Source organism: Apus apus, chromosome 2 (assembly GCF_020740795.1).
Source record: "Apus apus isolate bApuApu2 chromosome 2, bApuApu2.pri.cur, whole genome shotgun sequence".
In the NCBI taxonomy this organism is placed as follows: Eukaryota; Metazoa; Chordata; class Aves; order Apodiformes; family Apodidae; genus Apus; species Apus apus.
The window spans coordinates 111829501-111844974 of record NC_067283.1 but is presented as its reverse complement, the minus strand read 5'-3'; the positions used below and the strand labels follow the sequence as shown (position 1 = coordinate 111844974).

Below are 15474 nucleotides of genomic sequence, written 5' to 3'. Positions count from 1 at the left end.
AGTCAAAATTTAAGCTCCAACTTGAAGGAAGCTTCAGTGCTGACATTTTATTACCAAATTCTAGAAGACATTTTTGCAAATATAATCCAATTGCAGATATGTTGTGATCTATTGACTTAGCAAAGCAGATGAAAATATTTCAGTTTTTCATACCATGCTAATTTAAATTTACTCATTTTTTTGGTAAAGCTGCTCCCACTTTTTCAACCACAAAGCAAGGTAATTGAGTGCTCTGTTTATAGAATTTCTGGACACTTTGCTGGTAGTGGAATCACTGAGCTGAGTTGTCATTTTGTTTTAAAAGTGTGTACACTCTGTTCTTCAGCTACTAAAATGAATATCGTCCACTCCTTGTTTGAGAAGGAAGGGATGTTTTAGAAAGTACTTACCAAGTTAACATTGTGTGAGACTTAATTTTTCACTACCACCTCACTCTTTCCAAGAAAGGAAACCAACCCCAAAGCTACTTTTCATTGGATATATGTAAAAAAAAAATTTAAAAAAAAAAAAAAAGAGATATGACCTAGAAATGTTCCTAAAGTAGCCTTAGAAACTAAGTGGCCGTGCAGACAGAGTTCTGTACTGGAGTTAAAAGCCTTGGCTTATTTATAGTCATTTCAAACTAAAATGTTAGCATGCAGCTATTTTTCTGGGGGATCTTTGTTTCCTCTTTGTGTGACTTTCTTTACTGGAATTGGAAGTTGCTGTGAGCTTGGACTCTTATGTTATAGTGGGTCTTAAATCTCTCTTTCTCTCCTTAGTTCTGTATTATGGATAGTGTGAATAATTAATTAAATTAAGATTCTAACAATGACACCTTACAACCAACACTTCCTATGCGATCTACAACATCACAATTGTGATTGGTCTTATTTGGCATAATTTTTGTTTCTTCCTCAGAGTGAGTCTGGCGTTAAAGAGTTTCATATAGTACAAGTTTCAAGTAATAGCAAGCACTGGAAGCTTCAAAAATCTGTTAACATCTCTGAAGACAAAGGTATGTATCTTTATCACCAAAAGGATGGTGAGTCTAGCCTCAGGCCTGACAAGAACAGTTAAAATGATCTTACAAGAGTTGAATTTGGTTTTCAGGATAAGTAAATTCTAAAAACTGTGCCCCTTTCAAACATAGTACAGGCCTTCTTTTGTTAATGTTTCACAGAAAGTATATGGACAGATAACTTTCTGGTTTCATGTATTTTAAAAATAGGTTTAATTTACAGGTAAATTATTTCTGTGATGTAGAGAAATCCATGTCTGGTTTGGCTGATAACTTTACTCACAAGAAGTATTTTTGTGTTTCTTTATATTTACTTATTTATACCAGTGTTAAGTTAAACTAATCAACGGAGTGTTTGACAAGTGCTCTGTTCAGTATGAGAAACATACCAGAATTGCTAGTGCTGTATCATGCCTTAGCTAATAGAAGCTGCTCATTTTTTAAAAGTCCAACTACCCCAGACAAAAAGTGCTGTTATTGTATCTAACAAATACTACCTTTACTTGTAAACTGATGTTGTATGTACTTAAAAATTAGTCTAGAAATGTATTTCTCTTGTATTAATACTGAGGGTGAACCAGTGAGATAAAATTAATCTCTTGTCTACTGTTCTTCCTTCTTTATGTTCTTAATGTGTTATGGCTCACTTACTATCCTAGAAGTAGATGGAAGGGGTCAAGACAAAATGCATTTTCTTTACTACCCTGCAGTCACAGAAATTCATCATTTACTATCATGCAGTTACTCTGCTTGATTAGTTATGCTTCTTGAGTATCATCAGTGTGGTTTTTTTATTTATGAAGTCTAAAGGCTGATTTTTGGATAATGAGGAGAGACTGATTGTGTTGAAGGGAAAAAAAAATCTTGCAACCTTTTTCTTTCAGATACTAAACTTGCAAGCAGAGAGAGAGCAAAGTTATGTTTTAAAGCAGTAAGATGCAAAAACTCAGAAGGTATGTTCGGTCCTGAAGGGGGTAACTTTTTGAAGAAAATACTGTTTGGATGCTGTGTGCTGAAGTTGTGACTAATCCTGGTGCTGAAACAATACTTTCTCTTTTTATCCCTTAGAAAATTACACATTTGCAGATATTGTCTTTGGAAATGAGCAGGTAGGTGAACTGATGCAACTGCGTATTTTGTCTTGTGTAAGGTAGCCCTGTCATGTGCAAGTATCCCAGTGAGAGCCTTTTTTAAAATTTAAAAATGATAATAGTGCTTTCAATAGTTATGAAGTTGAGTTTTGCATGCCAAGAACTATTGACCTTCTAGGCCAGCTTTCAAAAAGGAGAGGTAGCATAAGCTGATGGATAGTCAGGAATTTAAATTCCCAGCTCCACAGCTGAACTGCTATGGCACCATGTAGCGATGCAAGCTTTTTTGCTAATATTTTTCCTTCCTCTCCAGCTCTTCAGAGTGGTTCTTTTTCAATATTTTCCAGTCCTCTAGTTGTCTAGTAGAGATTTGTAAATGTCAGATTTTTGTTCTATTGTACTTTTATCTTCATAAGAATATAATTAAGAAAAATTCTAATTGTGTTTTATTATTAAAATAATGTGGAATCCTATAATGGATGTGGGTACCAAATTTTAAAACTCCTAGTGCAGTTTGTAGTCAGTTCAAGGAGTCTTCATTTGATTTTTCTTGAAATTTAGTATTCTAGGCTACCATGCTTTTGGCATCTTTTTAAGAATACAGGTATTTTATGAAAAACAATCCTTTTAGCAAGTGTTTTTCCAAAACCTGGGGAAAGTAGGCCACTTGTGTCAGATCAGAAGTTTACATTGGCACAGTTAGCTGGATGTCAGATTGTTTATTTTATGCTGAGTGTACATTTTCCATGTATGTATCCAGCTGAAACAAGCCAAAGAAAACCTACTCACTGCCATTTCATTTTACAGGCCCTCTTGGCATTTTTTAAAGTCGAATGAACTGCATGAACCTCAGCTTTCTTGTAATAAAATGTTTTCTAATGGGAACGATGAGGGAGCTGCCCTCCCTTCTAGATAGTGACTCTAAAAGTAGATTGTCTCCATGGGTATGAGTAATCTATAGCTGTTTCCCTATGTTACCTTAGACAGCTCAGTAGGTAGCGTTGATCTCTGACAGAACAAGCATGGACACGGAGATGTGTGGCATCCTGTGGGTTGCCAAAGGCATGGGGTGTTGACAGCCAGCTGAACATGAGCTGGCAGTGTGGTCAAAGAGGCCAACAGCATCCTGGCTTACATCAGGAATAGTGTGACCAGCAGGGCCAGGGAGATAGTCTTACCCCTGTACTGGGCCTTGGTGAGGCTGCGCTTCAAATCCCATGTGAAGTTCTGGGCACCACAGTGTAGGAAGGATATCAAGGTACTGGAGAGGGTGCAGAGGAGGGTGACTGGGCTGATTAGGGATCTGGACAACAAGTCTTATGAGGAGAGGCTGAGGGAGCTGGGGTGGTTTGTCCTGGAGAAGAGGAGGCTGAGGGGGAGACCTCATTGCTCTCTACAACTAGCTAGGAGGAGGTTGTGGTGAGCTGGGTGTTGGCCTCTTCTCCCTAGTGACTAGTGATAGGACAAGGAAGCGGTGTCAAGTTGTGCAAGGGGAGGTTCAGATTGGATATTAGGAAAAATTTCTTCACAGGAAGAGTGGTGAGGCATTGGAACAGGCTACCTAGAGAGGTGGTGGAGGCACCATCCCTGGAGGTATTAAAAAATGGGTGAACGTGGTGCTTTGGGAGATGGTTTAGTGGTCATGGGGCTGTAGGGCTGATGGTTGGACTTGATGATCCTGAAGGTGTTTTCCATCCTTAATGATTCTATGAAAGCAAAGCGAGATGACAGAACTGAAATACTTCTGTGATGAGCTCTGTTAAGAGTAACTTGTGTCAGCTTGTGTCTTGTTCTGATAACACTCTTTCTTGCTGTTTTTTATCCTGTAGATAATAAGTTCAGCCAGTCCTTGTGCAGACTTTTTTTTCCAAAGCTTGTCCTCCGAATTTAAAAGAATGCATGTGCAGTCTCATACTCCTCATGCATCTCAAAGGACTGTGAAGCAGGCATTTGATGAGACAATCAGATTGATACAAAGATGCAATGAAGTCGATTTGAATATTGTTGTACTGTGGAAGGTATGTATGGTTGTGGCTGTTGTGGTAATTTGGCCATGAAATATGACTATTAGAAAATAATTTAATATGGCAATCTCAGCTTTTTCTGAAAACAGGCAAATGAACTAAAATGGTGTCAAGAAGCAAAGACAATCTTAATAGCTATTAGTGTAATAAATATCTTGAAGTGGGTGTATATTAGTCTGGATGCTCTCAGTTCTTCTAAGTTCTCTTCTTAAAAGAGATAATTCTGAAGTCTTAAACCATCCTAATACTTGCTTTTATCATTGAACTGTATGAGTGACCCATTCTGCTTTGAAGAAGAGGATGTCTGCCAGAATGCAAATATTAAGTAATGGAAATTTGCAGTCTAAATTTCAGCAGTTGTCTGTGATTGCAAAATTAAAAGTATACACGTAAAACATAAATGTTATGCTAGCTTTTGTTTTGAACAGCACAATATCTTCCTTGTAAGGTACAGGGCAAGCCAGTAGTTCTGTATGATAGTTTATGATAGTTTCTGTTCTGCTAATGCCTTTGTATTATATTCTGTAGGCATATGTTGTGGAAGACAACAAGCAGCTTATTTTGGAGGGCCAGCATCATGTTGCTCTTCATACAGTTGGGAAGGAGGCTTTTTCGTTTCCTCAAAAGCAGGTAATCTAGAGTGAAGTTTTTTCTTTACAATTTCTTCTTTTCGAAAATAGACTTGATGTGTTTTCTTGTAAATAAGTGGAATAATTTTGGGTGCCTTTGCAAAATCTTAATATCAGGTACCAGTATTGTTGAATTAGCAGGTATTGCTAAATAATTGTAACTTAATTACTTCAGTTTTTACAAGTCATCTATATTGAAATAGCTCAACTCAGCTGAAAGATGAGAAAAGCAATATACAAGTAGTGATACTGCCATGCAGTTTTTGGGGTAAGCTGTTCTGTGCTATTTCAGGGTAGAGCTAGGAGCTTAATGGTATTATGTAGAAGTTAATGATTATTTCATAACAAAGTTAATAGTAAAATGGTGGAATTATTTTTTAAGTGTTGCCTACAAATTCTACTGCTGTGCACAACTTATAAGTGAAGACATTTAGTGTAAAATTTTAGAACAGCTGAAACACTGGAGCAGTTAAAAAGACATGGAAAGTTCCATTGGAATTGATCAATTAATAGCATATTACTTTGAAGTTTTATAGCTTGATAGTTTAAAAAAAGAGCATCTGTAAGAAGCCGGTGGATGTCTGCTGGTACAAGAGTCAGTAACAACTATGGAAACTATAGATAAGTTTCTGTAAAAACATCTATTTATGTCTGTGAAGAAGACTAATGTGCAAAATTAAAAAGAAGAAACAAACCTTGTACTTGTTTAGTCTTCTTCTGAGCACTACATTGCTGTTCCTTCTTTGGTGCTGTTCTCGTCATACTAGCTTTTAATGAGCTCTTACTGTAAGTTGTAGTACTATACATAAATTTATTTTCAAGAAAGCAGTATGAGACAAATGTATGTTTCTCTACATATCATGCTATAATGTAAGTACTGAATTACTCTGAAGCTGTGCACTTGGCTTGTTTAGAAGCCTGTAACTATTTTTGTATCATTAAGATTTTTCCATTTAGTTCTTTGCACTATGAAGTAGACAGGAATAGATCAGAAGAGGCATATAGTTTGAGCTAAACTGGCTGGTGTTCATTGGTACTGAAAAATAGGTAAATTTAAGTTGTTACGTCTGAAGCTATTTTTTTCACTTAGTATCAAAAAAAGCCTTTGCACACTTGGGCTCAAGCTATACAGTGCAATACCAGGCTGTGTAAGCCTCATGAAAGCTGCCCACTCTGGCCTTGTCTTTCGTGTCTTAATGTGTATGTAGAACAGTAGAGCCCACTGCTCGTGTTAGGAGAGAAAACACCGTGGATTTCTATTTCTGAAGTAGGAACGAATTGCATCTGCACCATAAAATAAACAAATGATTGAACATGCTAGAGATAAGACATTTCACATCTATTTCTGATAGATGTGTAAAAAACCTAGAGTTCGAAATCTGGAACTTCAGTTGTCTGCATTAAATGCAGTTTCAAACTAAAATAAATAAATCCTACTCCCAGCGATAAGGAGGATCCAGATGTCCCCAAAACTTATTTTGAGGAATAAATGCTACTGTATTAACATTCTCTGTCTATAATTTGTTACTCGTCAATTATTATTAAAACTGCATCCAGAGAGGACGCATTCATTATTTTATTGCTTCAGCATAAGGCACATACTTCCCTTTGAAGCATTTGGTATCTTGGTTGGAAAAAACAATGCATCCGTGTTGTGATGCAGTTGAAATCTGGTATAGGAGTAATGGTGGTTGTTCTTAATAACTGTGTAAATTCTGTGTCCTCATGGTGAGCCAAGCCCAGATTTAACTTGGATTTTAGGAGCCTGTAACTTCAGGACTGCTAAGGTTTGAGAAATTTCATATACTTATGTACTACTATTTTTTTTTTTTTTGAGTTGGCACTATATGCTGTGAGGAGAGTAGATGAACTCTGAGATGAGAGATGAGGTGATTTGAGACTCTTTTCACTCCACATTCAAGAATTAAAAGAACCCTCAAAATAGGATTAAATGAGGCTAGGTAGAGAAAATAATATGCTTGATCTACTAAGGATTTCCTTTGAATTACCTTGCTCTTGTGTTAAAGCTACACAAGCAGTGGAAAGCTGAAGGGGAGAAAATCCCAAACCTAAACATTACTTCTAATTTAACATTTTCAGTGTGTAGTTTCAAGACTTCTAATGTAATATTCATATAGCTTGTCTTATAAATCTGTATTTATTCTCTAAGTCATAAACAGATTTGGAAACTCTAGACTGTTCCTGAATGTCTTGTGCTGAAAATGTAGAAGTTGGTTGTTTTCTGTAGTGTAGACAGCAGAGGGAGATGGAGGTGCGTGCTTTTTACCAATGCATGTTGGTTACCAGATCTGAAGTGATGAAGGGCTGCGCAGAGCTGAAAAAAAACAACTTGCACATTCTAAACAGAGTGTCACCTAGGATGCAAGAGTCCAATCCCTGCATTATTTGTTGCTTTTCTTCAGGGGCTTTCTCCTTGACTTGAACTGTTTCAGTTTTATACTGTTGGAACCAGTGAATTAATTTCTGTGTATGCAGTAGTACAGTCAATCCCCAACCAAGAAGAGTCTCACAATAGACATGAAAACATGTACAAGACTTCTTCCTGCACCCTTTTTGTTTTAAAGCCCTCAAATGACCCAAATGTTAGCTGAATTCCTCAAATAACTATGTTGAGCAAATCAAGATAACTTGCTTTATATTTTGGTTAAATTCTGTGTTCTGGTCGGCTTCTGCTGCTTTGTAGACTATCATATATCTCAAATTCTTTGTCAGCTTTTAAGGTTTTAGTTTAGACTTGGAAGCTTCTAGAACTGTTCAGGGCAAGAAAGCTCCAGTAAAGTTGCTGGTAGGTTAGTAGCTGGCTGCACTGATATAAAAACCTTTTTCATATACCTAAGCTAACATGCTAGACTGCTGATGGAGATGCAAGGATGTGTGGTTGCTTCTGCTTTGTTCGTTGTGGAACACATGATACCACTGGGAATAGACAGCGGGATGCGATTATTCCTTTATTACAGTAGCATAACTTGCCTTAGTATGATAAAATGAAGATAGAACCTCTGGTTTCTATAAAACCAAGATAGTGGGGTTTTAAAGAGAGGCTTAAAAATAATCATCTTGCTAAAATTTCTGTATATACCCACACAAAAAGAAAGAAAATAACAGTAGAATTTCATACAAATTTTACTTGGATGTTCAAATGCATGTGCTGCTTTTTTTCCATGTCTGTTCAAAATAGAATTATGAATGCTATGTTCTTTTCATGCTAAATGAGACAAGGATAACTGACTTTGAAGCTTACTGTTTTTCTCTTATTGAATAGTTTTGTTTACATTTTTTTTTATCTAGCTACATAGCACTGCTTTTGAGCATAGGTTACTGGACACGGTAGGCTTCTCAGGTGATGACTACTTGCATCAGAGTGTTCTAGAATTTTGGAATCATAACACATAGTATGCTGAAGGAACACAAAGAATATTGACTGTTAAAGCATTTGCTTGTTTTATATAGAAAGCTGTCTGAATAATACGGAAAACCTCTGTCTTCCTATCCTTTTAATGTATTTTTTTTTAATGCTTTTTTTTCTAAAGGTAGGGAAAAATGCTAAATATTATTTATTTCCTTGAATCAGAAAAACAAAGTGCCAAAAAGTGACATCTTACAGTCACTAGCAGCAGAATGTGAATCACGTACATTGTTAGTGAGGTGAATAGATCTGAACAGATGTGTTAGCAGTAGCTGTTAGGGTCCAAATAATAAAAGCCTCACTAATAAAAATCAGCTGGGTATTTGTAACTAATGGCTTCTGCTTTTTTTTAGACAGCAATACTGCTAGGAGTTATTTTTCGCTTCTGAAGCTTGCTTTCAGGAATCAGGTTATTTTAACTGAAGGTCACCTTTATGATTGCATCTGAAATACAGCTCTTCTGTCTATTGTTTTTGACCCCTCTACCCAAACTTAGTGAAAGGACAAAAACTTTAAGTGCTTTAAATGTCCATTCACAGTTAGGGCTGTTGATGATCAATATTATTTCTTCTTGCTGTTTCCTGCATTTTTCTAATATGGTAAATTTAATTCAAAAGATTCCAAAGGAAAAGCACAGTGTATTATGGTGAGATAGAAGAAGCAATGTGGCCCTGAAGCATTTGCCACACTTCTGATTGGCAAAGATTTCACACTGCTGGAAGATGAGAAGCAGTCCAGTAGAGGTTTGTCACTTAGACGTGCTAGCATATTGCGAATAGTGCATCTGTACTTCTTAAACTCATTAGCATGTGAGTGTAAACTTAGTTTTGACTGAATTCTAGATGTTATAAAGTGCCTGATGTAAAACACACTCACAAAGATTTTTTTAAGATACTGTCAACATGTACGTCCCTCTTTTTTTGTTGCGAAGTGGTCTTGTACTGCACAAAATTGATACCTTCCAGGCAGAATTAGTCTAGATGTGTTCCAGCACTGCACATGATGTGCTTCTGTGCTGCTCATTCATGCCTGTGGATTAGGCCAGTGCTAGCCCAAAGTAAAATCCATAAAATGCATATAGCATGGGTGCAGGCTTTTTGACAGTGTTGCTCCTTGGAGTTGGAAATTTTTTGGTAGCACTTAATGTGGATGCATCTTAGTGAGGTGTTTGGTTGGAAGTAGGAATTTTTGAAAGGTAGAAGAGGGTTTAAATAACTGTTTTTCCTAACAGTGAATGACTGGAAGTGATGTATTGTGCTCATCCGTAATTTTTTTACAGAATGCATGGGGAGGGACACTTGAATCAGAAATTGCTGAAATTTATTTAAGACTTTATTTAAACCAGCTTAGTGTGGGGAAAGCAGAATTCTGAACGGTAAAAAATCAAGAGCTGAAATGTGTGTTTTTTCACTCTGTTGTTTGAATTAATGTACCAGTTTGGGAGGACTGGCTTATGTTTTTGTCAAAAATTAAATATTCCAAATAGGTGAAAAATTGTATCTGCTGCTTTACCTGCTGAGGGACTGCAGAGTTGATGATTCAAATTTGTGCTTTCAAATGTCACTTCTATAGTTAGGAGCTGGAATGAATATGGATTTGCATAGTGAAGAAAACCAACTTAAAACTGAGGCTTTAAAATGGGAGTTCGCTGATTTAAAGTGGGAAAGGGAGAAAGACACATCACTTAAGATCTGCTGTCATCTTGCTTTTATTCTGTTGCTTTCATATATTGTTTTTACTTAGGCTTAGCATTGTTCAAGGGTTTCCTATTCAGGTTTTCTTCTATGCTGTTCACATTGGTCCTTCATACTTGACCGAGCATGTTAATAATCCTTTTGGCTATGTGTAGCTTGTGATTTATGGGGCAAATGTGCTGAATTTCCATACAACTTGGATATCAAATTGTGGTGTTTAATTTTTTTTCTGGTATGTTTAAGAGCACTTTGACCCAGTCATTGAGAAGATTGTTTTTGAAATTGAAAACTTTGTCTAATATTACATAGAAAAATGATTGCAAATTAAGGTAACATTACTACCATCCATCAGAAAGCTCATTCTAAGAGATTAAATAATGTTTTGTGGGCAGGCCTGTGTATTACATCTATCAGATAATGCAAAAGATTATTTGAACAGTGTAGGTTTTGATTTTTCCAACTTTCAGCTTGATACTGTTGCAAGAGATACCTAAAATCGGTTGTGAATGACTAAAATGCAATTTCGTAATTGTAAATAAGGATAATATACAACTTCATTTCAAAGTAGCAGAACATCAGTCTCTAAAGGTCCGGGCTTTTTTTGTAACTACTGAGTAAGTGAAGGTGTGGAAATTACTCTTCTTAGAACAGTAAGCTTGAGTCTAGTTTTAAGTGTATTTGCTTAAAGCAGGCTTTTGCAGATGGCTTTGGGCAACAAAGGGCTGGAGAAAAATAGAAACAACTTTGCTTTTGGAAAGTAACTGCAGGAGCAGTGTGGTTCTGATGCTCCTGCCTGTTGTGTGTTTCTACTAAGAAAACAAAAAGCTTAAATGTACAGCTATAAAATTTAAAACAGTAACAAAAAATACTCTCTGCCCGTCATACAGTTCTTCCAAACTCTTCTTATGATTAAGGCTTTTCCAGTAAAGCTTATCTGTACCTCTACTGCTATGCATGGGTAAGACCTTCAAAATGCACCTTAGCCATTTTTTAAAGGGAGTATCTTAACCACTGTTGTGACTTTCTTGTATGCAATATATGGTGCCTGTTGTCTCCTGGAGCCGGTGGCACTTCTGGAGGTTTTGCAAGGAGCCATAATGAGTCAACAAGCAGACTTTAGACATCAGAATTTGGTTTTGCCTTTAAAGATATAATACTCCATTTGGGCTGATACTATAGAAGTTCAGCAACAAAATACTGCCTGTTTAATTCTCAGTTTTGTTTTACTTTGATTCTAAGTGTAAATAATCTAGTCTTGGGGCTGTTATTTGCCTGGTGCATAGTCTTGAAGGAACCGTACAGATGCCCAGTTAAGTATGGGCATCTTTTTTGTAGCCTTGATCCAATTTCCCAAACTCTAGAGTAGAGCAGGAGTTTAATGCATCCTTAAGCTTCGCATTGATTGTCTTCTAAACTATTATATAAGAGAATCGTGTGCTAAAAATCATGTCTTAGCCTTTGTTCAAGGTACACAATTACAAAAAACCCCCAGACTTTGAGCAGGTGAACTCGAAGACACAGACATCTTGTCTGATTCTGACACCCTGACGCTGGCTGGAATTACGTTTTAGCTCTGTGATGGTAAAAGGTTAATCTTCTTTCCAGACCTTCAGCAGAGGTGTAATATTAGAACTAAAGTTTTGAAGTATTAACTCTCTGCACTTTCAACAGTAAATGTTCCTTCTGCTTTTCACTGTGTTCTTGTCTATTTGTGGAGATAAACCTTCATATTTGTCTTTTGTAGGGTTTTAAAAAAATACTCGGGAATTCTGATTGGGAGGACTTGGAACAGGTAATTGACTCTAGGGTGAACTACAGTGTGTAGGATATTGATACGAGGCTGAAGAGGACATGGAATAATTGGTTGGACTGTAATTTGAGGGGAAAGATCAATTTAAATGAAAACCTGTAAGCTCCTCTCTGCTGTATTTCACACTGTCAATTTTCATCAACTTAGATATCCATAGAGTAGGGTGGAGATACCAAGTTCATTCAATACTTAAAATACATTTCATTGTTACTCCAAAATATCATGGGTTTTTTTCAATTACTATTTAAGAAAACTATCCTTTCTTTTGAGAGCAAAGGATTGCAAAACTGATAAAATACATTATGTCTTCCTGGTATTACTGTCACAGGCAAACAGGGACCAAGATGTTAATACATACTGCAGAATGTTGAATGTGTCTGATATTTTAAGTCAGTTTTTGTTGCCTATAGTATTTATTTTCAACTTAGAAGGTACAATCCATCAATCCCTTAAAGGAAAAGTATTACTTTGTTCCACTGTGCTGACTTATTGGAGGCTTTTTAAAATCTTCTTTTGCACACTTTTAGTAGTCAGTCACACTTACTGCTGCTAATTCTTTCTTCTAAAGGTAGACTTTTTGCAGAAGACAGCCTCCTAAAAGGCAGCGCCTTCCTGAGTAAATCCTGCTTGCAAAACAGATTAGATGATGATAGATTAGTGCTGTAATGCTGGGGACCAAATGGAGCCTGATTGCCTCATTTGGTGTTGCATCTTTCTGTATCATCTAATTTCTTCTGCTTCAGAGATTGATTCTGCCAATAAGGTTAGGATGAATCCCAAGTAGTGTGTCAGTGCTTGACTTGCACTTTCAGCTGGGGACAAAGGTAGCCTTTCATATCTGCAAGAGCATGCTATACAATTTTTAAGATACTCTGCATTATTAAATCCTTCTGTCATTGTTAGCATGTTCCTATAAACTTCTGTTTGCTTTACTTTGGGTCTGGTTTGGGAAACTTGGGCATTTGCTGTTCTGAACTCTCCAGGGTAGGTGGTGAATTTTTTTTTTAGGTACAGCTGCTGAGTAGGGAACTGTGTAAATCCTGCCCCTTTTTCTTAGAAACAAAACCTAACAGTAACAAACCACTGCAACAACAGCATGCTTTTGTGAAACTTGTACAGCTAGTGTTTTCACAATCAGCTGTGAAATTTGTCTCGATAGAAGGTAACAAATCATAGCAGTTCCTTATCTAGCACGCTTAAATACAAAATATATTGGGGAAAAACCTGTAAGCTTCCTGGTGCTGTGGACTTAATTTCCCTGGAGTTCATAATGGAAAAATTGTAGCTTCTGTGACTGTATTTCTTGCATTGTGCAGTACCTTACATCAATGTTTTAAATGTCGTTCCAAATTTGTGTTTCAGGAATTGCCAGAAACAGTTCTCTTAAAGTTTTTTCGACCAGAAAGCACACCAGTACCTACAAGACCAACACCAGAGCAGCTTTCTAATCTTATCAAGACAAGTCTTCATTATCCAGAGTCTTTCAATCACTCTTTCCATCAAAAAAGGTTAATGCCACGTTTTGTTTAGCAACTTTTAAAATACCTTTAAATTGACATGAATCCTGTCGAGAGATGCTCTGTGGGTTATGATACAAAAGATGAAAGTCTGGTATGCAAAGGTGAAATCTTGATCAATTCTTAAACTCACTGCTTTGGAATTTTGTAGATAAAACGAAAGTCTCATGTAGAGAAACAGGCTGTAATACCACAGTTCAAAGTTTTAATATTAACTAGTAATATTGCCAAACTTACTGAAAGAAACGTAAACACTTGGATGCCTGTTTGCTTATATTTGGTGTCAGAGTGAAGAGTGTGACTACTTTGAGAAGCTAGAGAGAAAGTAAGAGGGTTTTTTAAGTCAAAAGAGCTGTTGTCTGCAGCATCTGACTTGCCAAGATTAGCTGCACATTATTCTGATTCATGTTAGAAGGAAAGATGGTAACATTTTGGTTCACTGGGCCTTGTCTCCTGCAAGAGTATCAGAATTAACCTCTGTCAAAAATCAGACTGCTAGAGTGAATTAGTTGGAGCCTGTAAAATCTGTGAGTCCTTCAACATTAAAATATGAACAAAGCTCTCTGGATTAATTTCCAGACATGAAATTAATTGTACTTGAAGCATAAAGATACTTATTTAGGTTTGAGTTTTATTTTTTTCCTAAAACTTAAGTTAATAAAAGTTGCCAAAAAAAAATGTATTTATTTATAAAATCTAATATGTTTTATAAGGTGGCACATTGTAATGACAATTACAAAGCATGCATTATTCCAGTAACAAGTTCATATCTTAAGAGTTGGTAATTGTTCTTCTCATTAGTTAAGTTTGGGATATTTAAACAGTTAAGCAACAGCAAGGAATTCCATTGACAGAATAACTTATTGCATACACAGAGTTGTTTCAGCTGCAGTAGTATGTGTAGCTGCCTGTGAATATCTTGTGTCTTTCTTGCTGCAGCACTATTTATAAAAACAATCATACTAATTGTGAACAAGGAGAATATCAACTAACTGTACTAGTTTTATTCATAGTAAAGGCTTAAACTAACACTAAATGTGTTAGTCCTGTCTGTTCTGTCTGGGCACAGTTCTGGCTAAAACTTTAGGCCAGATGCCAGCAGCTCCTCAGTGGGGGGCAGTGTGGAAGAAAAGTATCTAGACAAAATGTGCTAAACAGGGTTCAGAGAGTAGCATACTGGGCCATGTTATCCCATTCTGAAATGCTCTTGTCATAAAGGTAGATTTCCTGTAAGCTGAGGTATTATTTATTCTTTTGTTAGCCTTTCTCAGCCTCTGTTTGCCTCAATTAGCTTTTATTATAAGTAACACTTGTCAGTGTAAGTGATTATATTGCTATGTACACTCTCTGTTGCATAATAGACAACTACATGTTAATTTTTATATTACTTGAAATTTATTTTAACTATTTAAGGCTTTCTAAATTAGGACTGTTTTTTTCTTTACTCTGGAATGGTTTTTCTTTGCAGCCTCTGTCTGGTACCTGTCACTCTCCTACTTTCCAATTGTTCTCAGGCTGTTGTAGATGTGATGATTGACCTGCGGCATAAAACAACAAGGTAATGTGTGAATGTTAATTAAACAATGTTTTCTGAGAATGCTTCCCAGTTTGGGGGAGTTTTGTAGTGGTTTAACTGTATTGAATATCTAGAATAGGATTTTTTCAACACTGGTTTCTTTGAAAGAATGCAGGGTGGTAAAGGCTTCATATAGTCAAATGGGAGTCTTCAGTCAGTGTTCAGTTTTACTTCGCTGCTGAGTATTGCTAAGACAGCACCTTGAGTTGTGACTGTTGAATGGTAAAACTCTTCAAGACTTCTCTAGGAAAGTGGAAATGCTTTTGAAATTGTGAAATACGAGCTTCAGCCACCTTAATTTATTAAATACAAGTTGTTGGGTTTTCATTAAAAATCAAGTAATTTGTAGAAAACTTCTGAAGTTCAAATAAATGCTTCCTCTTGCAATTTGGGTTAGTATAAAATGTTGTAGAACCTTACGTATCTTTAAGACTTCCCCATGGTTTATCACCTAATGCTTATGACAGACTTTTTGCTTAAAACTGTAGTATTGTGTGAAAATGTTAGCACTAAGGAAATGTTTTGTGAATTGCTTCTAAACACTTTAGAAAGTGTTCCTGGGGGGGAGAGAAATAACTGCCATGACGTTCTACTATTTTATTCTTCCACTTCTGTTAAAACAAGCCAATTTAATTAATGTAATTGAGTTGACACCCTCTTAGCCCTGCTATTTCCCCCATAGACATAATGCTACTTGGTCTGCTTA

General features: G+C 36.4%; 1 protein-coding gene across 8 annotated transcripts in view; it reads left to right on the top strand.

The window, feature by feature from the left end:
• Positions 1-15474, top strand: part of TRAPPC8 (trafficking protein particle complex subunit 8) — a 76535-nt gene that overhangs the window by 35746 nt on the left and 25315 nt on the right. For 6 of the 8 annotated variants that reach the window (XR_007888543.1, XR_007888544.1, XR_007888545.1 and 3 more), the window contains 8 exons: positions 901-997; positions 1885-1953; positions 2069-2109; positions 3921-4109; positions 4644-4745; positions 11610-11657; positions 13038-13183; positions 14661-14750. Coding sequence is in view for 4 of the 8 variants with exons in the window: in XM_051609905.1 (XP_051465865.1) it covers positions 901-997; positions 1885-1953; positions 2069-2109; positions 3921-4109; positions 4644-4745; positions 11610-11657; positions 13038-13183; positions 14661-14750 (782 nt within the window). In the remaining 4 variants the exon portion in view is untranslated. The remainder of the gene's footprint in view (positions 1-900; positions 998-1884; positions 1954-2068; positions 2110-3920; positions 4110-4643; positions 4746-11609; positions 11658-13037; positions 13184-14660; positions 14751-15474) is intronic. The other 2 variants (XM_051609907.1, XM_051609904.1) reach the window with 1 other exon arrangement.